Source organism: Brassica napus, chromosome C4, assembly GCF_020379485.1.
Source record: "Brassica napus cultivar Da-Ae chromosome C4, Da-Ae, whole genome shotgun sequence".
NCBI lineage: Eukaryota > Viridiplantae > Streptophyta > Magnoliopsida > Brassicales > Brassicaceae > Brassica > Brassica napus.
Genome location: NC_063447.1, coordinates 55646520 through 55669091, shown reverse-complemented (window position 1 = coordinate 55669091; position 22572 = coordinate 55646520). Strand labels below are relative to the sequence as shown.

The following is a 22572-nucleotide window of genomic DNA, read 5'->3' as shown; positions in this document are numbered from 1 at the left end:
CATATAACTAAAGCACAAAAACTAATATATATGATATGAGCTTCAAGTTAACCAATAGACTGCAATTTTTTTTGGATCCTCTAATCACATAAGAAAGAAAACATGAGATCACTCAATCCCAATATGCAACGCAGGTTTAATTGACCGAGAACTAAGTAACACGTTTCCACTATTCTTTTGTTTCAAGAGAATTCAGCTTACATTACATAAATAGTTTTTGCAGAAAATTCTATGAATACAAAAACTAAAAGCATACTATTGTTATTTAATTTTCTAGGTTGGATTAAATAGGGAATTATGAGACTACCAAAATTCACAACTAAAAGTATTTTGGGAGTCTCATAATTCCTTAAAGTTCTTGGATTATTTATAAAAGGTTTAAAAAATCGTAAATTTCATTTTCGATGAATGAGAACTAATTTAACATGGTTTGAGTGCGCTATACGAGTTTTCGGGTCCAGAACCTCTTAATTATTAAAAAGATTAACATGGTTGTTGCTACATTGAGAATGATAAGATGTTTTATACGATCGTTTGGAAAAGTGTTTGAATAGTTTGTAACTTGATGGTGGAAATTTATGATAATTTTTAGCAAGAAAAAACACAGCTTTTTAAAAAAAATAAAAACTATCAGTTCAGACAAGAAGTGAGTAAGGTTCTTAACAAAAATAAATTATTTTGGAAATCTGGTTCCAATATATGTGGAAATAACAATCAACACATTTCGTGTTTAATAATTGGGAAAGATTAACATACTGTAGAAAGCGATATAATTTCCCAAAGCCCATACAGGCCCATATGAGTGGCCCAGGTTCTCAATCAGGGATCGTAAACCCTAATATTATAAACTTCGTTACTCAACTTTCACTCCACCTTCAACCCGTCCTTGTCGTAGCCTACCTCCATCTCTAAGAATCAACATGTCTGGGTAAGCTTCTCTTTGCGATGTACCTAATCAGTACTGAAGTTAAGTGTTTGTAGATTCGTTCATAGATCTGGTTCTTATCCAATGTGATTCAGTGATGAAGCTGCTCCTGCTGTTGTTGTTCCTCCCGTTGCTGAGCCCTCTGCGATTCCAGAGGACATGGATCTCTTAACTGCATTGGAGCTCACGCTTAGGAAGGCTCGTGCTCACGGTGGCGTGGTTCGTGGTCTCCATGAATGCGCTAAGCTTATTGAGAAGCGGTCTGCTCAGCTCTGTGTCTTGGCTGAGGACTGCAACCAGCCTGATTACGTCAAGCTGGTGAAAGCTCTCTGCGCTGATCATAACATCAACTTGCTTACGGTTCCGAGTGCTAAAACCCTCGGTGAATGGGCTGGTGTAAGTTTTTGTCTTTTTCTTTTAATTGATGATGTGGAATTTTGGTCTGGTTTTGTAATAATGTTGGAATTTGGTTTTGTAGCTTTGCAAGATTGATTCAGAGGGTAATGCGAGGAAGGTTGTTGGATGCTCGTGCCTTGTAGTCAAGGTAAAGAGTCTTCTTCTTCTTTGTTTTTAAACGTCTCTAGATGTGATTGGCATGTGTTTGGTGATTTATTCGTTATGTTGTTTAATGTTACAGGACTATGGTGAAGATACTACTGCACTCAACATTGTCAAGAAGCATATTGAATCAAATTAAGTCAGCAAAGTTTTATTTCTGATATTTTTCTTGTGTCCATTTTTCCTCTTTTTTCGTTGTTTTTGTTATTTGATACAGTACTTGTTAGTGGAAAAAGGTCTTGAGATTTGTTTGGAGCATGAAAATTTGATGATTTGCCATCCCTCTCTCTTAAATCAATTTTATCACTCGATTGGTACCTTTCTCAACTACGATGCCGTTGAATACAAGTTTCTACTGATACAATCATACAAGTCTTATTGTTGTATTTGACTTCTTAGAATCTCATATGCTTTTTTTGGTATTGATTTAATTGACATCATGCTGGTTAAGTACTAAATCACATTATATAAATTACTTTAAAAATAGTAATATAATAATGGGAAGGTACTCTTTATCTTCACTAATGATGCTCTTTAGTATCTGGTGGCTCATTTAACACATGTCTGATACCTTTGAATAAGTTAGTTTGCACTTGTATTGTGCCTCTAATACATTGTGAACCATTCTGATAGACGTTTTTGTGTTGTTTGTTTGTTCGTTCTATCTTCCTTTGTCTAGCACTTTGTTGGAAAAGAGAGAGACAAAAGATTGAAGTTTTGTGTCCGTCTTCTATTCATATATTTTTCAAACAAAAAAACTTATACATAAACTCTATTTACAGGGGTGGATGTTTGGATATGCGTTCTGGTTCGGTATTTATAAATTTTGGTTCAGGTTTCGTTTGGATCTTTCTGAGTTTGGATACCCGTTTAAACTATTTTTAATAAAATTTAAAAATTCATACATATTTTAAATTTCCAAAATCCAAAAAAATAAATGATATATTACATATACATTTGAACATTGTATGCTAAAATACATAAACTTAACATATAAATTGGTTTGGTTTAAAGAGTCAATAGATATTTCTAGTATTTTTGGTGTTTTGATTATTGTTTAACTATTTTATGCATTTATTTTTGATTACTTGTATATATTTTTAAGTTTTTGGATAATTTTCATAATATTTTATATATTTTAGATTTTATGTATATTAAATCTAAAATAATTAATATATTTAAATAAATAAATCTATTTAAGATACATTTAGGTACCCAAAATATTTGAGTTTGGGTCTGATTCCGTTCTAGATCTCTAGATACCAAAATTTTGAACTCGTTCGGATATTTAACCAATTTTGGATCCAGTCCAATACTATATTTTTGGACCAGGTCCGGTTTGGTTCTTCGGATTTGGATTTTTTGTCCAGTCCTAATTTATATAACCAGAAAAAAATCTAATAAATATGAACAAAGAAGCAAGGTGTGAATTCCCAGTCTTAATTGACTAGGTGCTTTAAAGTTTAAAGTTAACAACAATAAAAATCTCAGTTTGGATAGCATCATCATCTATAGCATCATCATCTATAGCTCTTCCTTCAACTTTCTTTATTTTGTACCTATCTCTATGATCTCTTACAAAGACGATCAGAAAACTACGTACACATATCTTACTTAAAGAAACTTCACATCCTCAACATAGTTGACAAAGGTGTAAAATCTCTTTCCCTGAAGCGCTTCCATTACCTGTATCCCAACTTTTGTGATCGTCTTTCTCTCCACATTGTAGTAGATGACATAGGGAGGCACGTTTTGGAACAAAGGGGCCAATACGATTTCATTTGTACCAACCATTCCAGAAATGCGCATGTACTCTGAAACTACATCCTCCCAAGAAGGCGGTAATACGTATATACATGCTCGGACCACTCATTTTTTCCAGCATCTCGTAGAACCCACAGCTTAAGACTTTTACTTGCTCCACAAATATAATCACTACTAGTATCTTCAGACATAAGCAAACCTAGTTTCCCATTGTAGTTGATCAGAGTTGTTGAACCATGCATTTCTTTACCGGAAGCTTTCATGAAATTCTCAAAGGTGAACTTCTCAGAATTCAAATCAAAACAAACTACCATGGAAGACCAGTAGCCTTCTGTAGCTGTGTAGTAAAGAACACCACTGATACATATCCACTTACGAGAAGAATTATGTGGGATGCAACATTCGACCATCCTCCATGACAATTTCTCAGTTCCTAATGTCAGAACTTGGTGTTTCACAGAGAGATACTGACCACTTACAAACGAGGTTTCCATTGACAAAACCTTGAACTCTTTAGAAACGGGGTCATATCCAAGATAGCTTTCTACTCCAAACCTCTTGCTCGACTTCAATGTAGGCAAGTTCAAGGACTGTCCAGTGCTGGGGTTACATATCACCGGAACATACTCTGAATCTTTCATCCCCTCAAAGATCCGTTCAACTACATAACAGAAGAAGCCACCGGTAGAAGTATTAGTATAGAATAATCTATGGGAACTTGGGAAACATGCAAGTTGACTGGGGGCTACAACATACGAGTTCTCTTCTGGATTTTCAGGCTGAGGTGACGAGAAAAAGACAACCTCACTGTCATCTTGGAAGGCGAATAGAAGCTGAGGTCGAGCACAAGATTTGGTTAAAAACGACTAGTGAAATCTTGTCGGACAAGCATGGACGCCAAGAGCTTGGATATGCAACGACATCTCGCTATGGCCTTTGACGGCAACCTCGAGAACGAGGTCTTCTGGAATCGGCAATGAGCTCCGCATAACAGGCGGCGAAAAGGTTTGAACCGAGACGTTCATGGCGGAGACAGGAGATTCCGAAGAGTTGGTGTTTTTTTTTCTTGGACCAAAGAGTTTGTTTTGTTTTGGAAATAAAACCTCTGTATTTATTCTAAAAAGGAAAAAATCAAGAATTACAGATTCTGCGTAATACAAATGAGACCATGACCCCTTTATATACATGGCATCTCCTCAATAAAAAGTGAAGATCGAATTGATCTAAGAGCACCTCCATCAATGGTATGAGGTGGAGATTCTCAAGAAATGATTAGTTATTAATTAAATCAGATTTTATTAGATGGATATTAGAATCACTTCAATCACTTTTGCTTTAATTAGCAACTAATCATCTTTTTAGAACATCCACCTCGTATCATTGATGGAGGTGCTCTAATAACTGAAATCTATTCTTTACTCTCAACTTTTTAAGCTTATCTCTTATTTACTTTCTAAGATATTGTAAATCTTTCCAAAATATTTTAGATTACACTAGATATTTTACATCAATATATTATTACTTATTCTTGGGTTCACCCCCTATAGGTTCACCAACCAATAGGATTATGTTATTTCATATTCGATATTTTTTAAAAAATAAAACAAAATATTGTCAAATTATATTATCTTTTAAAAATTAAATGGTAAAAAGAAATAAATAAAAAATAGTAGTAATTACAAAAAAATATATATTTAACGTCGTCAGCAAAATATTAAACCCTAAATCCTAATCCCTAAATCCTAAATCCTAAACTCTAAACCTTTGGGTAAACCATAAACTCTAGGATAAATCTTAAACTCTAAATCAAAATCACTAAACACTAAAACACTCAGGGTTTAGCGTTTAGGATTTAGGATTTAGAGTTTTAGGGTTTAGTGTCTTTATTTAGAGTTTAGGATTTATCCAAGGGTTTAAGATTTACCCAAGGGTTTAGGGTTTACCCAAAGGTTTAGAGTTTACCCAAGGGTTTAGGGTTTACCCAAGGGTTTAGGGTTTAGGGATTAGGATTTAGGGTTTAGTGTTTTGCTGACGACGTTAAAAAGATTTTTTTTAAAAAAAATTTCTGTAACTACTATTTTTTATTTTAAAAACATAATATAACTTGACAATATTTTGTTTCCTTTTATAAAAGATATCAAATTTTAAATAACGAAATTCTATTGGTCGGTGAACCTAGAGGTTCACCCTAGGGGGTGAACCCAAGAATAACTCATATATTATTCCTAACTTTTACCTTCAATTAAACTAATTACAAGTAATGTCATTAGACTCATTACTATTCCAAAGAAATTAAACACTCATTAATGGTAGAATGGTCTTCCGGTTTTTTGGGCTTTAACTACATCTCAACCTCAAATAATTTGAATCCTTAGAGATTACATTATGAGCTAATACCATTTAATTAGGCTAATAATTATATTAAACTAAGATTTCATTCATCAACGATAAATAAAAATATAAGCGTATAATAGGTTATTAATAACAAAAATAAATTAATATTGTTATATCAACAAATTTTAGTTTTCTTATTACCATTTTTTTTTCTCTTTTTTGAATGATATAATCAAAATTTAAAGAGTCATAAGTTTTATTCAATTTTATGTAACATTTAAAAATATATGAGAAATTTAATCAAAATTTTTAAAAACTATTATCAGTTTTGAGTTTTTATCGGATCACCATGTATCGAATCATGTGTTAATTGTGGGTCTTTGAATTGTTACCAGGTTTTATCTAATATTAATTAACAGATCTTATCTATTAAAACATAAGTCATGAGTTCGTTCATGTGTGATATTTCATTTTGGACAATGTCTTAAAAAAAAATCATCATATTTAATTATCTTATCATTCATTTTTATAATAAATATAATCACAATATATCTTATTAATATCTTAACAAAATCAACAATATACTATTTTAAGGAGAATCTCATAATTATTTACTATTAATATATGCTAAATTCAAAAATATGTATTCAAAACCAATCAATTAAATATAATTAAATATACCAACTGATTTATATAAAAAAATTTAACCCATTAATCTAATAATTATTAACAACGTTATTAATTATTTTGTAGGCCATTAACTATTTTTTAGGTCACGTCATGAACAAAAAAACAATTCATATGCTATGCAATCATAATATATGATTATATATACATATGATCGTGTATACTATTTTTAGTATTACGTTATGCAACCATAATATATGATTATTGTTATTACTTTGATGATGTCAAAAAAATATCAACATGTTATTGTTCTTTAATATAATTAACAACTTTGTCAAATTAATATCATTCTAAAACATATAATATAATTCGTTTATAATCATATAAAAAATTAAAATATGTTTAATAATTATAATCTATATACGTGGTTATAAAATTTATTGATTTTACCAATAATATATTTATAAATCACAAAAATATTATTTATATAACATTTACAACAAAAATGTCTTAAACTTCTAAGAATATTCTACTTTTTTAAATTAAACTAACCACACAATTACTAAATCTTAAAATCTTAAAGATCACTTATATCTCATTTTAGTATAGTTTACAAAAACTATAAATACTTGCAAATAAATAGTAAAAATTATATTAAAATTAAATCAAAATAGATTTTATTAAATATTTTGATGATTAGAAAAAGTAATGAATACTATGTCTTTATACAATTACTGTTAAAACTAATCAATTATCAGCTGAAATAATATTTAGAGTTTACAACGCACATGCTAAAACGTCGTCAAGCTCTCTCTAGAATGTTGTTCAAATGTTAAATCTAAATTGAAAAAATAATTTTATATATAAAATAAATTGTAATCTATATAATAGAAAAAATTATAGCATATTTTTGTCTGTGAAACAAATATATATACAAATATAGATGTACTAATATATATAATCAACTAAATGACACTATTTTCTTTTTTTTACCTTGATGTTTAGATTTGTTCACACAAATTAAAGAAAATAATAATTTTCTATTTTATCTAACCAAAACATCATTAACTATTCACTTAATCATAATTCAGTCAATAAAAAGCTAACTGGCAAAATATAAGAGTTATATAAAGTAATAAATAAAGAAATAAATTTTCATGCAAATTTGAAAATATCATCTAATTTGGAATGAAAAAAATCTCTAAAACATCATATATTAAAAACAAAGTAAATATGTTCTACAAACAAAAACACTAGAAATTTTTCTCTTTGTATAGAATTATCAAATTATAATTTACTTATCTAACATATCAACTTGATTGTTTCACCATCCAAAATATAAAATAAGCAACTGACTTAACTTACAATTCCCTCAATTCAATTTGAAAAAACACCCGTACGGTTGCGCGGAAAATCTAGTTTTTTTATTAAATCCGAAGTGGATATTATAAGGATCTTTGGGTCTACCTTTTTAACCACGTGTTTGAATCAGATATAAAAATTCTGCTTGAAACTCAAACATTATAATATAACAAATTTAAAATTATTTTTTTTTAAAAAATGTTATAAATTCATGCAAAGTTTATCAAAATGTTCAACAAAAAAGTTACGCGCTTTCAAATTGCGAGTCAAAATCTAATGAGAACTAAAATTTAAAATATTAAATATTGTTGGGCTTGGTTCTCTTTACGATGATCCATTTGGTTGGCTGTTTAATGAATAAAATGGTTAAAGTTATACTTTTTAAGAAAATATTGTTATAACACGCATCTAAAAAGTTTAATTTTTATAATAATTTAACGTTTTTTGCCAAAAAAAAAATTCCAAGAGACATGTGAGATCGATGATAGATGATTAAAATTAATAATAGAGATTCATGTTCATCTCTTAAGTCTCCAATACGGGATTACATTACTGAAATGTAAGCCATTCTTATAGACGTTTTTATTTATTTGTTTGTTCGTTTCCTCTTTCCTTAGTCTGCACCTTGGTGGACGAAGAGAGAAAAAGGTCAAAGTTGTGTGTCTCATTTTTCTGTTGTACTCTTCTTTTGTTATATTTTCCTCAAAAGAAAAGTCTTCTTTTAATTGTTGAGTAAAATATTTAACTTTCAACGAAATTAAAAGAAAAGAAAATCTCACACTCACTAACTACAGAAAAAATCGTTAGAAAAAAAATCAACAGTCTAACTGGAAAAATGACCAAACATTCTGTGCCATGTCACATTATGGTCCTCACATGAGACTGAAAGATAGCTCCATATTAGAAATTTAGAAGTTGACTAATCACCCATATGTTTAAGTGATTCGAGACCTTAGTTGTTGCGTATTTGACCGGCCGGTAGAAGCAACAAGGAAACTTCTGTTTTTATTTTCTTTATTTTTAATTTTATTTTATTTAATATACAAATGTCTAATTATTTAAACCGCCATATGTGTAGAATCAAGTATCAAATTGCCTTAGCAATCTTTGAGAATACAAGCTTCAATTGCCTTCAAAGGAAACAGACCAAGAAAACTCAAAGGAATCATCATCCGAGATGGATATCGACTCATGCACTCGCAAAGCCGTGAGTTCCTCACCGTCCGAGAAAATCCATCTCCGACCAATGACTCTCTCCGACATAGACGACTTCATGGTCTGGGCAACTGACATAAACGTCACACGCTTTTGCACGTGGGAGCCTTACACGAGCCAAGAAGCCGGCATAGGTTACATAAACAGCTTCGTTTTGCCACACCCTTGGCTCCGAGCTATCTGCTTAGATGATGACCGCGCCATCGGCTCGATCTCGGTCACACCCGTCGATAGTATCAGAGGAGAGATCGGTTACGTTATCGGAAGCAAGTATTGGGGGAAAGGGATAGCGACGGAGGCGGTGAGGCTTGTCGCGGCGGAGATATTCAAGGAAAAGCCGGAGATGGAGAGGCTTGAGGCTCTTGTGGACGTAGATAACATTGGGTCTCAAAAGGTTCTTGAAAAAGTTGGGTTTGTGAGAGAAGGTGTGATGAGGAAGTTCATGTGCCTTAAAGGGAATGTTAGAGATATGGTCATGTTTAGTTTCTTGCCTTCTGATTCTTTGCTCTAATCTGATTTTGAATTAACAAAGATCAGTCAATTCACATGTATAATTTGATATGATGATGTTCTATTTTTCTTTTTCTTATGTTGTTGTAACCTTATAGATTTACTATTTTACACCAAAATTATTTATATTATTTGAGAGTATAGTATGTGATTTTGTATCAAGTACCGTGTTCACTTCATGAAATGAATTCAACGTTTCAACATCTCAACTATTTTTATAGCTACGATTAGATGAAATATAGATCAGTTAAACAAGATGACGTAAAAAGAAATCGGCAATTCTCTCGAATAACTATTTTTAAGCTTTTGTCACAAAAATAGCCATAAAAATAACCAAAATAGCTCTATTTATTTTAAAATTTTAATTTTTTTTTTAATTTGAAACCCTATCCGAAAACCCAACCCCTTAACTCTAAACCATAAGTCTAAATTAGTTAACCCTAGGATAAAATACATTTTTACTCTTTAATAAAACTTATTTTTATCATTTTCTTCATTGATGATTATTTTTGTGACAAAAACTTAAAAAATACTATGGGAAATTTTTCAAAGAAATTTAGAAGACCAAGTATTTTAAGAAAAATAGATCATAAAAAATCTGTAACATTGGGTAAATTTTACTTTCACAACATAAGATCATCTTTATCACTTTCTCTTAAGTGTGTTCTTTAAGAGGTGGATCCCACAATTTTGTTAAAACTCAACTCTTCTTCATTTTCTGCAAGAGGCGAGTTTGGTGGAGTTTTTGTACTGTTCGCGGACCTCACTGACATGTGTTGGCCCGCGATTAGTTAGTTTTTAAATTTTTTAAAAAAAATAAGAACTCCAAATGGGGTTTTAGGGATAAAGATGATCTAACATCTTGAGCCTTAGCCTTGTTACAGAAGAAAACATGATAGTCTTGCGTTGACTACTACCATCAAATCATTTACTTTAACCACATGGTAAGCGACCAATCAATTTTTGCCACGTCGTTTTTAGCATCTCACTCGAAGCAATCAAGCAACAAGGTGAGCTCCATCTATGCTTTGTTTGGCAACCAAGTAAGTGTTAAAGTCAAAGGTCAAAATTGACAACCATCCATTCACACAGTGACACGTCATCTTTTCTCGGAACTTCAGTCAATAATTGTTATAAAAATAATAATATAATATTACCACTAACTTTATTTTACTCAAAAGCAAGAAGCAAGAAGCAAGATTCGAGTTTATTTGCTAAGCTGTGTATATAAAGATAACGCATTGACGTTATGATGAGATATCTCAAACAAACATTATCCTAAATGAAGATGGACTTAAACGAGACTCAGCCAGCAGTGGTTGTTTCATCGCCGCCGGGAAGAATATCACTCCGGCCGATGACTCTTTCCGACGTTGACGACTACATGGTATGGGCCACAGACGCTGAAGTCGCACGCTTTTGCTCATGGGAGCCATGCACGAGCCGAGAAGAAGCCATCAAATACATAACGGATTCGGTCTTGACACACCCTTGGCTCCGAGCCATCTGTTTAGAGGACGATCGTCCCATCGGCTACATCTTGATCATGCCGGTCGATAAGATCAGGAAAGAGATAGGTTATGTGCTAGCGAGAAAGTATTGGGGAAAAGGGTTCGCTACGGAGGCGGTGAGGCTAGTGACGGCGGAGGTATTCAAGGCAATGCCGGAGGTTGAGAGGCTTGAGGCACTAGTGGACGTGGACAATGTCGGATCACAAAGGGTTCTTGAAAAAGTTGGGTTTACTAGAGAAGGTGTGATGAGGAAGTTTATAGTTATGAAAGGAAGTGTAAGAGATATGGTCATGTTTAGTTTCTTGCCTACTGATCCTTTCAAGTAATTAATCAATAAAAAGATTAATTAAGATTATATATATGTTTGACTTTGTGTACGATTCATATGTTGAACATGAAATAAACTCTCTTTCAGTTTTCTTTTTTCTGTTTCCTCTGTATTTGTAAGCTAATTGCTACTGATGTATTAGTGTCTTTGTCAAAAGATTCTTCTAATCCAAGTACTTAGTATACTCGGTATTTCTATATACAGAGAACTTACATTAGTAACTATAGAAACCATCAAACCACTTGTACATTTGATTAGCAAACAGCAACTCTTCTAATCCAAATCACTCTCTTCCAGTTATGTGATTTTAAGCAAACAGCAACATTCTACTCGTGTCATTAACACAAGGAGCATCTTCCGTCATAAGGAAAAAATTGATTGAAACATTTGAGAAAAACCATTCGTCCTTGCCGTAATAACCAAAACAAAATCCAAGAAAGATGAACACTATAACAGAAAGCAGTCAATAGTCATTGGATAACACATGACTATTTATGGATCTTAACCAAGATAATAACATTCGAATCATTTCATGGATCTAGAAACTCTTACTCTCTCTATCATAGCATTCAAAGATCACATTCTAAACTACTCTGTTTTGGATAATTATATACATTTGTAAAGAGTTTGTAACAAGAAGATTATCTATCATCCACAACAGGTGGGATTTTTCAAACTAAGATACTAGAAAAAAAACGAAACACACAAAATGAAAACTACACTTTGTCTCTCACTTATAAAATTGCTTAAAGAAGCTTCACATTCTCAACATAGTTGAGATAGGTTTTGAAACTCTCACCCTGAAACGCTTCCAGTCCTTGGATTCCAACTTTTGTGATCGTCTTTCTCTCCACGTTGAAGTAGATGACATAGGAAGGCACACTTTGGAACCAGGGGGCCAAGACGATTTCATTTACGGCAACCATTCCAGCAATGCGCATGTCCTCTGAAACAACATCCTCCCACGAAGGTGGTAATACGTAGACATGATTGGACCACTCGTGTTGTGCAGCGTCAAGCAGAACCCACAGCTCAAAACTTGTAGTTGCTCGAGTAACGTCATCATGAGAATCTCCAGACATAAGCAAACCTAGTTTCCCATCGTAGTTTACTAGAGTTGTTGAACGAGGCATTGCTTTACTGAACATGACAGAGCAGAACTTCTCAGACCTCAAGTCAAAACAAACGACCATAGAATTCTCGAAAGATCCAGCTGCACTAGCTGCGTAGTAAAGAACGCCACTGATGCATATCCACTTACTTGAAGAACGATGTGGGATGCAACACTCGACCAACCTCCATGACAGTTTCTTGGTTCCTAATGTCAGAACTTGGTGCTCCACTGAGATCACCTCACCAGTACGCGACTTATTCATCGACAACACCTTGAACTCTTTCTCCATCGGCTCGTATCCAAGATAGCTTTGCACTCCATACTTCTTTTTCGAGATCAATCTGGGCATGGTCAAGGACTGTCCCGTGCTGGGGTTACATATCACCGGAACACACACTGGCAATTTCAGCCCCTTAAGGTTCCGGCCAGCTCCATAACAGAAGAAGCCGTTGGTACAACCATAGAATCCAATGTAACGTGGGAAAAACGCAAGAGGGTTGGAGGCTACAACGTACGAGTTCTCTTCCGGATTTTCAGGCTGAGGCGACGAGATGAAGACTAACTCGCCGACGCTGTAATCGTCCAGGACGAAAAGGAGCTGAGGGCGAGCACAAGATTTGGTCAAGAAAAGCTCTGTGAAATCTTGACTGCGAAGCATGGAGGACCAGAGCTTGCATGCGCAACGACATCTCGCTATCGCCTTCGACGGCAGCCTCGTGAATATCTCCATAGCGAGATCGTCCGGAACCGGCAATGAGTTCCGATGACGTCTGGTCATCGATCGCGTGACGCCTCGATAAATGGTTAGTTCGCCGCCCTTCGAGACGTTCTGCCGCGGTGGTTGCATGGCGGTGACTCTTGAGTAGAGTTCGTTATCTTTCTCGAAAGACTGAGTTCGTACGTTTCGAACTCTCTGTGTTTTTTTTTCTTGGACAAAGAAGACTCGGAAGAGTTCGTATTGGTTTTGAAAGTCTTTATCTTTATTATAAAGAAAGAAAATCAAGAATTAGAGATTATGCATGATAAAGCCCATGCACGAACTCTTCGTGTTTTCTTTTATGCAGATTATAACACTTGTCTCTCTAAATGGATGCTGCAATATCACTTGTCTCTCTAAATGGATGCTGCAATATCAAAACATTGATCATAATTCTCTAAATGGAAGCTGCAATATCACTTGTCTCTCTAAATGGATGCTGCAATATCATAACAAATCCAAATTATAACACTTGTCTCTCTAAATGGATGCTGCAATATCAAAACATTGATCATAATTCTCAATCTGGAGGCTACAGAGAACTCCACTTAACTTTTAACTAGGTAATTTTTCATTTTATAAATATATATTTTTCATATTATATTTTGTATATAATCATTTTGATAATATATTGTTGTGATTTTCAAAGTAAATAGTTGTAGATATAAATTTTAATATATGTTAATAATTTAATTTTTTTTATATAAAAATGTTACATAATTTACCAATTTTAATTTTTATAAACTGTGAATGATATTCTAATTCCTTTAAAAGGTGAATGATATTTTTTTGGGTTTTTGCCAAAACTAACCCACAACTTGATTTTAACCCCAAACCTATACCCAAACTTGAATCAAATGCAAAACTAACATAAAAGCCTAGTGAAATTACAGCTCAGCCCCTTGTGACCAAACAAAAAAACAGAAGCCATTTTTACGAATATAGCCCTAGTAAATCGTCTGAGTCGTCTGAGATGTTGGAAGTCGTCTGGTACCGGTTTATTTTAAAAATAATTTATAAATCTTGTAAAAAAATATTTTGATGCGTGAAAAATAAAAATCAAGTAATTATAAACAGTTTTAAGTGATATAAATTAAGATATGATAAAATTGATTTGTTTTGAAGATAGATGAGTGGAAGTAGTGAATCATGAAATACTTTGGTTTAGGAGTTTGGCAAACATATGTTGTAGTATTGTATGTATTGTTAGGGTTAGATTTTGGAAAACTAAAATGTTTTTTTTTCAAAAATTAGTTTTCACCTATATGTGTTTATTTATGTGTATAGTAAACATTTTTCAAGTTTGATTTGATTTTATGAAGTCTTTAATTAGATAATTAAGTTTAGGGGTTATGTTTAGGGTGTGGACGACTTATATTTCAGTCGTCTGTTGAATAATTTACTCGGACGACGTATATTTCAGTCGTCCACATCGTACCGAACCTTTAATTTTACCAATGTACGTTTTAACCTAACCGGATCATTTTACTCGGACGACTTACATTTCAGTCGTCTGGTGAAGAAATTAAAACAGACGACTTACATGTAAGTCGTCCAAATATTTCCGCCTAAAATTTTTTTAAAAAATTATTTTCCCGCTTAAATAATTTAAACCAGACGACTTACTTGTAAGTCGTCTGTAAAGTCTTCTATTTTAGTTTCCCGCTAAAAATAGTTAATTTCCCGCTAAAAATATTAAACTCTTCTGGATGACTTACATGTAAGTTGTCTGTTTTAATTTCTTCACCAGACGACTGAAATGTAAGTCGTCCAGGAAGTCGTCTGAGTCAAAAATATTTAACATAATTGGATTTTTTGTCTCCCTATATAAAGAAAAATTTACACATTCTCTCTCCTCCTCTCAAATGGCTGCAACAAAAATGTAATGTTCATCATTCTAAAACTCTCCAACCTCTCTCTAATTTCTCTGACTTGAAAACACCAAACTTTATATGAATTTTTCAGTTTTGTCTCATGTATTTCTTACTAATCTATCTCTTTTGCAGGTTTTTAATCAAATGGTACTCATCTTCCAATAATTTAAAGGTAAATCTATTAATTTTAGATATGTATTTTTGTGTGTTCTATAAATGTAGATTTATCTAATCTTCCACTCATTTTTTCTATTTTTAAGTCATTTGAACGTTTTTGGATATGGAGGTTTTTCAGATCTGGATTTGATATGCAGGTTTTTCAGATCTGGAAGACTTCTTGGATGACTTACCTGTTAGTCGTCTGGAAGTCATCTGGAAGTCGTCTGGACTTCTTGGAAGTCTTCTGACAAAGTCGTCTGGACTTCCAGGAAGTCGTCTGGACTTCCAGGAAGTCGTGTGGACTTCCAGGAAGTCGTCTGGACTTCATGGAAGTCTTCTGACGAAGTCTCTCTTTCATAATAGATCTGAGCGTTTTGGTAAGTTCTTATGTCTGATTTTTCTTCATTTGATAACTTCTTGTTGTATAAAGTTCTTACTTTTTCCCAAACTAAAACTCTCCAAACCCATTCTAATCTCTTTGACTTGAAAACACCAAATTTTATATGAATTTTCCAGTTTTGTCTCATGTCTTTCTTACTAATCTATCTTTTTTGCAGGTTTTTAATTAGATGGTACTCATCTTCCACTAATTTAAAGGTAGATCTATTATTTTTAGATATGTATTTTTGTGTGTTCTGTAAAGGTAGATTTATCTAATTTTTCACTCATTTTTTTTCTGTTTTTAAGCCATTTGAACGTTTTTGGATATGCAGGTTTTTCAGATCTGGATTTAATATGCAGGTTTTTCAGTCTGGAAGACTTCTGGGATGACTTACATGTTAGTCGTCTGGAAGTCGTCTGGACTTCTTGGTAGTCTTCTGACAAAGTCGTCTGGAATTCCTGTAAAGTCGTCTGGACTTCCTGTAAAGTCGTCTGGAAGTCGTCTGAACTTCCTAAAAGTCTTCTGACAAAGTCGTCTGAACTTCCTGGAAGTCGTCTGGACGTCTTAGAAGTCGTCTGGACTTCTTAAAAGTCGTGTGGTCTTGTCTACTCAAGTGGAATCCAAGCTTGTCTTTGTAGAGGAATGATCTATAATAGTTTTGTTTGTGGTCTGTTTTGTGAATTGCATGTCTACTCTTTTAGTTGGGAATTTTTTTGTAAAATCAGTAATAATGTTTTCCAAGATTTACTAAATGTGCTAACAATGTGTTTACACATTTACAAATCAATGAAATAATAGACTTCAGTAGCCTTTTTCTTATCTTTGGATCTCTCATATGCAATAATAAACTCAAATGGCATTTTTCTCATCTTAATAAACAAGAATGTTGGTAGCTTTATATTGATACAACATTTTAAGAAGCATTTTAACCCTTCTTCCAACTCATAACAATAGTCATCATTATTATCTATAACAATAATACTTAAGAGATGGAAACAAACAATAGTAACTAGTCAAATCATATCATATTTTATTATAAGTTTGCGTTGAAAAACTTAGTCAAATTTAGTAAAACTAAGGGAGAGAACATATTTTGTAAATATGAGTTTTACATATCTTGAAGTTACTTATCACTCTTAAAAATACAAGTTATTCAAAAACTAACGTAGAAGACTTAAAAACTAGCGGAGAAGACGCGGACGACTTCAATCTAAGTTGTCTAGACGACTAAACTATACGTCTTCTGGTCAACGCAGAGGTTATTTTTGCAATTGACTTTGAAATATGTTATTTCGGACGACTGAAAAATAAGTCGTCTACTATTGTTTGGCTAAAAAAAAAACTCCAAAAAAGCTAGACGACTTTCATTTTAGTCGTCATAGGTTAGTTTTGCATTTGACTGGATTATTTCAGAAGTTTGACTTTTCTGGACGACTTACATTTCAGTCGTCTAGTGAAAATTAAAATAATAATATTTTTTTTAAAGTAGACGACTTACAGTTAAGTCGTCATAGGTTAGTTTTGCAATTGAAAAAAAAAACTTCAAGATTTAATTATATACAGACGACTTATAATTCAGTCGTCCACGAGACGACTGAAATGTAAGTTGTCCAGGATTTACGAGGTTTGACCAGAATCTCGGAAAAAAATCATGGACGACTTACAAGTAAGTCGTCTCGTGGACCACTGAATTATAAGTCGTCTGTGTATAATTAAATTTTGAAGTTTTTTTTTTCAATTGCAAAACTAACCTATGACGACTTAACTGTAAGTCGTCTACTTTAAAAAAAATATTATTATTTTAATTTTCGCCAGACGACTGAAATGTAAGTCGTCTGGGGAAGTCAAACTTCTGAAATTATCCAGTCAAATGCAGAACTAACCTATGACGACTAAAATGTAAGTCGTCTAGGTTCTTTGGAAATTTTTTTGAAACCAAACAAAAACAGACGACTTAACTTTCAGTCGTCTCAGGTTACAGATTTCAAAGTCAATTGCAAAAATAACATCTGCGTTGACCAGACGACTTCCAGGTAAGTTGTCTACAGCCAGACGACTTCCCAAGTAGTCGTCTGACGAACAGATCTGAAAAAAAACTCGATGTCATACCTTAAATTGGTGAGATAAGTTCCTTAGCATACATAAGGCTTCTCCAAGCACACAGAATCACAAACGAAAGTAACCCACCCAGAATCGTTAGCTTCTATGACTCTATGAACCATAAAAAATTTAGAATCAAAATCTTGAGTTTTTTTAGCTCATTGTGGAGAGAAAGTGAGAGATATGTTGTGTTTAGTTCACAAGAATGGAAAAAGAAGAAGGGTAAATCGATTTTGGGAGCATTAAGAGCTTCAAATTGGTTGTTCATGGTGGTTGTGGTATTGATGACAATGGCAATCTTGTAATTACTTGAAGATGATGAGGGTGAGAGAGTAAAAATGTCATTTTCGAAAAAAAAAGAAAAAAAAAAATTGATGGCATTTTCGTAAATTATATGAACTTGTAGGGTGAATAGGGCAAAACCAATTTTCAAAAAAAAAGGAGGTTAGTTTTGTGTTTGACTTTAAGTTATAGGTCAATTCTGCAAAAAGCCCTATTTTTTTATTTAAATGAAAATATTAATTTTATTTATGTTAATTTAATATAATTTTTATATTTAATTCATTTATTACTTCTATTTAATACAATAGGGACTATAATTTTAAAATTTATAAAAATATCATATAATTTATTTTATTTGGTTTTATGTAAAATTTTATTTAAAATTAGTTGTAGTAATATTATATTACTAATTACAAAATTAATCATGCATTAATTAAAAAGATTTGAATTTTATAAGATTTTGTTAGATTTCTCTCAACAGATTTCATTATAACTAAAAATAAATTTAAATTTACAGTTAAAATTGATTTATTATTAATATCATTATAATTATTTAGATTTTTTAGAAATGTTAATGCAAAAAATCAAATAGATATATGGGCTTTTTGCAAAATTGACCTAGAACTCAAACTCAAACACAAAACTAACCTCCTTTTTTTTTGAAAATTAGTTTTGCCCGATTCACCCCACAAGTTCATATAATTCACGAAAATGCCATCAATTTTTTTTTTCGAAAATAACATTTTTACTATCTCACCCTCATCATCTTCAAGTAATTACAAGATTGTCATTGTCATCAATACCCCAACCACCATGAACAACCAATTTGAAGCTCTTAATGCTCCCAAAATCGATTTACCCTTCTTCTTTCTCCATTCTTATGAACTAAACACAACATCTCTCTCACTTTCTCTCTACATTCAGCTAAAAAAACCCAAGATTTTGATTCTACATTTTTTATGATTCATAGAGTCATAGAAGCTAACGATTCTGGGTGGGTCACTTTCGTTTGAGATTCTGTGTGCTAAGGAAGTTATCTCACCAATTTAAGGTATGAAATCGAGTTTTTTTTCAGATTTGTTTGTCCAGACGACTTACCTGGTAAGTCGTCTGGCTGTAGACCTCTTACCTGGAAGTCGTCTGGTCAATGCAGAGGTTATTTTTGCAATTGACTTTGAAATCTGTTTTTTGAGACGACTGAAATATAAGTCACATGCTTTTGTTTGGTTACAAAAAAAATCTCCAAAGAACCTAGACGACTTACATTTCAGTCGTCATAGGTTAGTTTTGCATTTGACTCGATTATTTCAGAAGTTTGACTTTCCTGGACGACTTACATTTCAGCCGTCTGGTGAAAAATTAAAATATTAATATTTTATTTGAACTCGACGACTTACAATTAAGTCGTCATAGGTTAGTTTTGCAATTTAAAAATAAAACTTCAATATTTAATTTTCTATAGACGACTTACAATTCAGTCGTCCGTCCGACGACTTACATGTAAGTCGTCCAGAATTTTATTCCGAGATTCTGGTCAAACCTCGTAAATTCTGGACGACTTACATGTAAGTCGTCGGATGGACGACTGAATTGTAAGTCATCTATATATAATTAAATATTGAAGTTTTATTTTTCAATTGCAAAACTAACCTATGACGACTTACAATTAAGTCGTCGAGTTTTAATAAATTATTGATATTTCAATTTTTCACCAGACGACTGAAATGTAAGTCGTCCAGGAAAGTCAAACTTCTGAAATAATCCAGTCAAATGCAAAACTAACATATGACGACTGAAATGTAAGTCGTCTAGCTTTTTTGGAGTTTTTTTTTAACCAAACAAAAGTAGACGACTTATTTTTCAGTAGTCTCAGATAACAGATTTCAAAGTCAATTGCAAAAATAACATCTGCGTTGACCAGACAACTTATATTTTAGTCGTCTGGAAGACTTTGATTGAAGTTGTCCGCGTCGATCTCTAATAAACTTTCATTTTCTTTGTTCTATGTTTGCTAATGTGTTTTATTTTGACTTTTCAGATGATGCGTCAGTTACATGCAGTGTATGGAGAATGGTTGTTGAAAGATGGATGTTGGAATTTTGTGGTTGATCATTTCAAAGGAGCGAGAATGTTATTTTGGAGTGAAGGTTCGACACATGCTGATCTTGTTGCAATGACTCAAGAAGATTATAACCTGGACATGAACACATAGTATGTAGAGTTAACTTACTCATTACAATAGAGTCTTTGTAAAAATTTAATTGCAAAAATGACCTAAATGGACGTCTTCTCTGGAAGTCTACTAGACGACCTCCGTGGATGTCGTCTGCGTCAATGTTTAATAAACTTGCATTTTCTCTAAAACTATAAAGACTTTTAAACATTTTCTTGTTAATTCATGTTTATTAATGAATATTTGGGCTACTGAATGAAATTTCTAACTTAATTGGTGATATTTACGAGGTTACCAACATTCACGTTAATTAAAGTTTCTAACTGATCTGAGAAGACTTCTGTGGAAGTCTTCTACGCTAGTTTTTAAGTCTTCTACGCTAATTTTTAAGTCTTCTACGCTAGTTTTTGAATGACTTGTATTTTTAAGAGTGATAAGTAACTTCAAGATATGTAAAACTCATATTTTCAAAATATGTTTTCTCCCTTAGTTTTACTAAATTTGACTAAGTTTTTCAACACAAACTTATAAAAAAAATATGATATGCTTTGACTAGTTACTATTGTTTGTTTCCATCTCTTAAGTATTATTGTTATAAACACTAATGATGATTATTGTTATGAGTTGGAAGAAGAGTTAAAATGCTTCATAAAATGTTGTATCAATATGAAGCTACCAACATTCTTGTTTATTAAGATGAGAAAAAGGCCATTGGAGATTTATTATTGCATATGAGAGATCCAAAGATAAGAAAAAGGCTATTGAAGTATATTATTTCACTGATTTGTAAATGTGCAAACACATTGTTAGCACATGTATTACATCTTGGGAAACATTATTACTGATTTACCAAAAAATTCACAACTAAAAGAGTAGACATGCAAATCACAAAACAGACCACAAACAAAACTATTATAGATCATTCATCTACAAAGACAAGCTTGGACTCCACTTGATATGGAAAAAGACTTCGTTATAAGACTTCCAGGAAGTCCAGACGACTGAAATGGAAGTCGTCTGGAAGACTTCCTGGAAGTCGTCTGGAAGACTTCCTAGAAGTCGTCTAGTGCATCATATTTTAGACGACTAACATGTAAGTCGTCCCAGAAGTCTTCCAGATCAGAAAGACCTGCATATCAAATCTAGATCTGAAAAACTTGTATATCCAAAAACGTTCAAATGGCTTAAAAACAGAGAAAATGAGTGGAAGATTAGATAAATCTACTTTTATAGAACACACAAAAATACATATCTAAAATTAATAGATCTACTTTTAAATGAGTGGAAGATGAGTACCATCTGATTAAAAACCTGCAAAAAAGATAGATTAGTAAGAAAGACATGAGACAAAACAGAAAAATTCATATAAAGTTTGGTGTTTTCAAGTCAAAGAGATTAGAGAGAGGTTGAAGAGTTTTAGAATGATGAACATTACATTTTTGTTGCAGCCATTTGAGAGGAGGAGAGAGAATGTGTAAATTTTTCTTTATATAGGGAGACAAAAAATCCAATTAGGTTAAATATTTTTGATTCAGACGATTTCCTAGACGACTTACTTGTAAGTCGTCCAGAAGACTTTAATAATTTTAGCGGGAAATTAAAATAATTTTAGCGGGAAATTAAAATATTTTTAGCGAGAAATTAAAATATTTTTAGCGGGAAACTAAAATAGAAGACTTCTCGTCTGGTTTAAATTATTTAAGCGGGAAAATATTTTTTTTTTTAATTTTAGGCGGGAATATTTGGACGACTCCTAAACTTAATTAACTAACTAAACACTTCATAAAATCAAATTAAACTTCAAAAATGTTTATTATACACAAAAATAAGCACGTATAGGTAAAAATTTAATTTTTCTAAAAAATATTCAAGCTTTCCAAAATCTAACCCTAAGAATACATACAATACTACAACATATGTTGTCAAACCCTAGACCAAAGAATACCATGATTCACTACCTACACTCATCTATATTGAAAACAATTCAATTTGTTATATTTTAATTTATATCACTTAGAACTGTTTATAATTACATGATTTTAATTTTTTGCTTATCAAAATATTTTTTTAAAAATTTAAAAATTATTTTTAAGATCAGGTACACCAGAAGACTTACTTTGAAGTCGTCCAGACGACTTCCAACATCTCAGACGACTTACTGGGGCTATATTCGTAAAAATAGCTTCTGTTTTTTTGTTTGGTCACAAGGGGCTGGACTGTAATTTCACAAGGGTTTTAGGTTAGTTTTGCATTGATTCAAGTTTGGGTATAGGTTTGGGGTTAAAATCAAGTTGTGGGTTAGTTTTGTCAAATTTTCCTAGATATATGGACCTAATGGCATGCGCAGCGGGGGGTTCACAGGGGAGTCGCACGTTTTACGAAAAAAAATATATTAAAATAAGCATAACCGATGACCTCGGCTCGTCCCGCCTCTCTCGCGTGAACCCCTCTCTCCTAAAGTTCATCACTGTAGCGCAGGCCCCACGGCACGTGGCGGCCCGCGATTGGCCCGATTAATTAATTTTTTTTTTTTAAACAAAAATCAAACAGAAAAAAAACAAAATAAAAAAAATACTTTGTGAACCCCTTATATGGGG

The 22572-nt window shown here is 32.6% G+C and overlaps 4 protein-coding genes and 1 pseudogene across 4 annotated transcripts; 3 read left to right on the top strand and 2 right to left on the bottom strand.

The window, feature by feature from the left end:
* Window positions 1–793: 793 nt before the first annotated feature.
* On the top strand, window positions 794–1762 carry LOC106399323 (40S ribosomal protein S12-1). The gene is made up of 4 exons (XM_013839797.3): window positions 794–928; window positions 1021–1321; window positions 1404–1469; window positions 1563–1762. The coding sequence occupies exons 1-4, from the start codon at window positions 921–923 to the stop codon at window positions 1620–1622; spliced, it is 435 nt and encodes a 144-aa protein (XP_013695251.1). The 5' UTR covers window positions 794–920; the 3' UTR covers window positions 1623–1762.
* A 218-nt stretch (window positions 1763–1980) lies between these two features.
* LOC106400827 lies at window positions 1981–4834 on the bottom strand (annotated as a pseudogene).
* A 3677-nt stretch (window positions 4835–8511) lies between these two features.
* On the top strand, window positions 8512–9457 carry BNAC04G42730D (uncharacterized N-acetyltransferase p20). Its single transcript, XM_013839812.3, has one exon. It carries the CDS (start codon window positions 8748–8750, stop codon window positions 9294–9296), a length of 549 nt encoding a protein of 182 aa, XP_013695266.2. The 5' UTR covers window positions 8512–8747; the 3' UTR covers window positions 9297–9457.
* Window positions 9458–10512: 1055 nt separating this feature from the next.
* On the top strand, window positions 10513–11318 carry LOC106399636 (uncharacterized N-acetyltransferase p20-like). Its single transcript, XM_013840096.3, has one exon. It carries the CDS (start codon window positions 10578–10580, stop codon window positions 11130–11132), a length of 555 nt encoding a protein of 184 aa, XP_013695550.2. The 5' UTR covers window positions 10513–10577; the 3' UTR covers window positions 11133–11318.
* A 231-nt stretch (window positions 11319–11549) lies between these two features.
* On the bottom strand, window positions 11550–13854 carry LOC106400384 (F-box protein DOR-like). The gene has a single exon (XM_013840752.3). It carries the CDS (start codon window positions 13093–13095, stop codon window positions 11881–11883), a length of 1215 nt encoding a protein of 404 aa, XP_013696206.2. The 5' UTR covers window positions 13096–13854; the 3' UTR covers window positions 11550–11880.
* Window positions 13855–22572: the final 8718 nt, after the last annotated feature.

What these genes read in the sequence shown, in the direction of transcription:
- BNAC04G42730D (XM_013839812.3), top strand. Translation starts at nt 8,748, where the DNA reads ATGGATATCGACTCATGCACTCGCAAAGCCGTGAGTTCCTCACCGTCC.
- LOC106400384 (XM_013840752.3), bottom strand. Translation starts at nt 13,095, where the DNA reads ATGCAACCACCGCGGCAGAACGTCTCGAAGGGCGGCGAACTAACCATT.
- LOC106399636 (XM_013840096.3), top strand. Translation starts at nt 10,578, where the DNA reads ATGAAGATGGACTTAAACGAGACTCAGCCAGCAGTGGTTGTTTCATCG.
- LOC106399323 (XM_013839797.3), top strand. An exon ending in CCCTCGGTGAATGGGCTGGT is followed by an intron (nt 1,322 to 1,403) that starts GTAAGTTTTTGT and finishes TTGGTTTTGTAG; the next exon opens with CTTTGCAAGATTGATTCAGA. An exon ending in GCTCGTGCCTTGTAGTCAAG is followed by an intron (nt 1,470 to 1,562) that starts GTAAAGAGTCTT and finishes TTAATGTTACAG; the next exon opens with GACTATGGTGAAGATACTAC.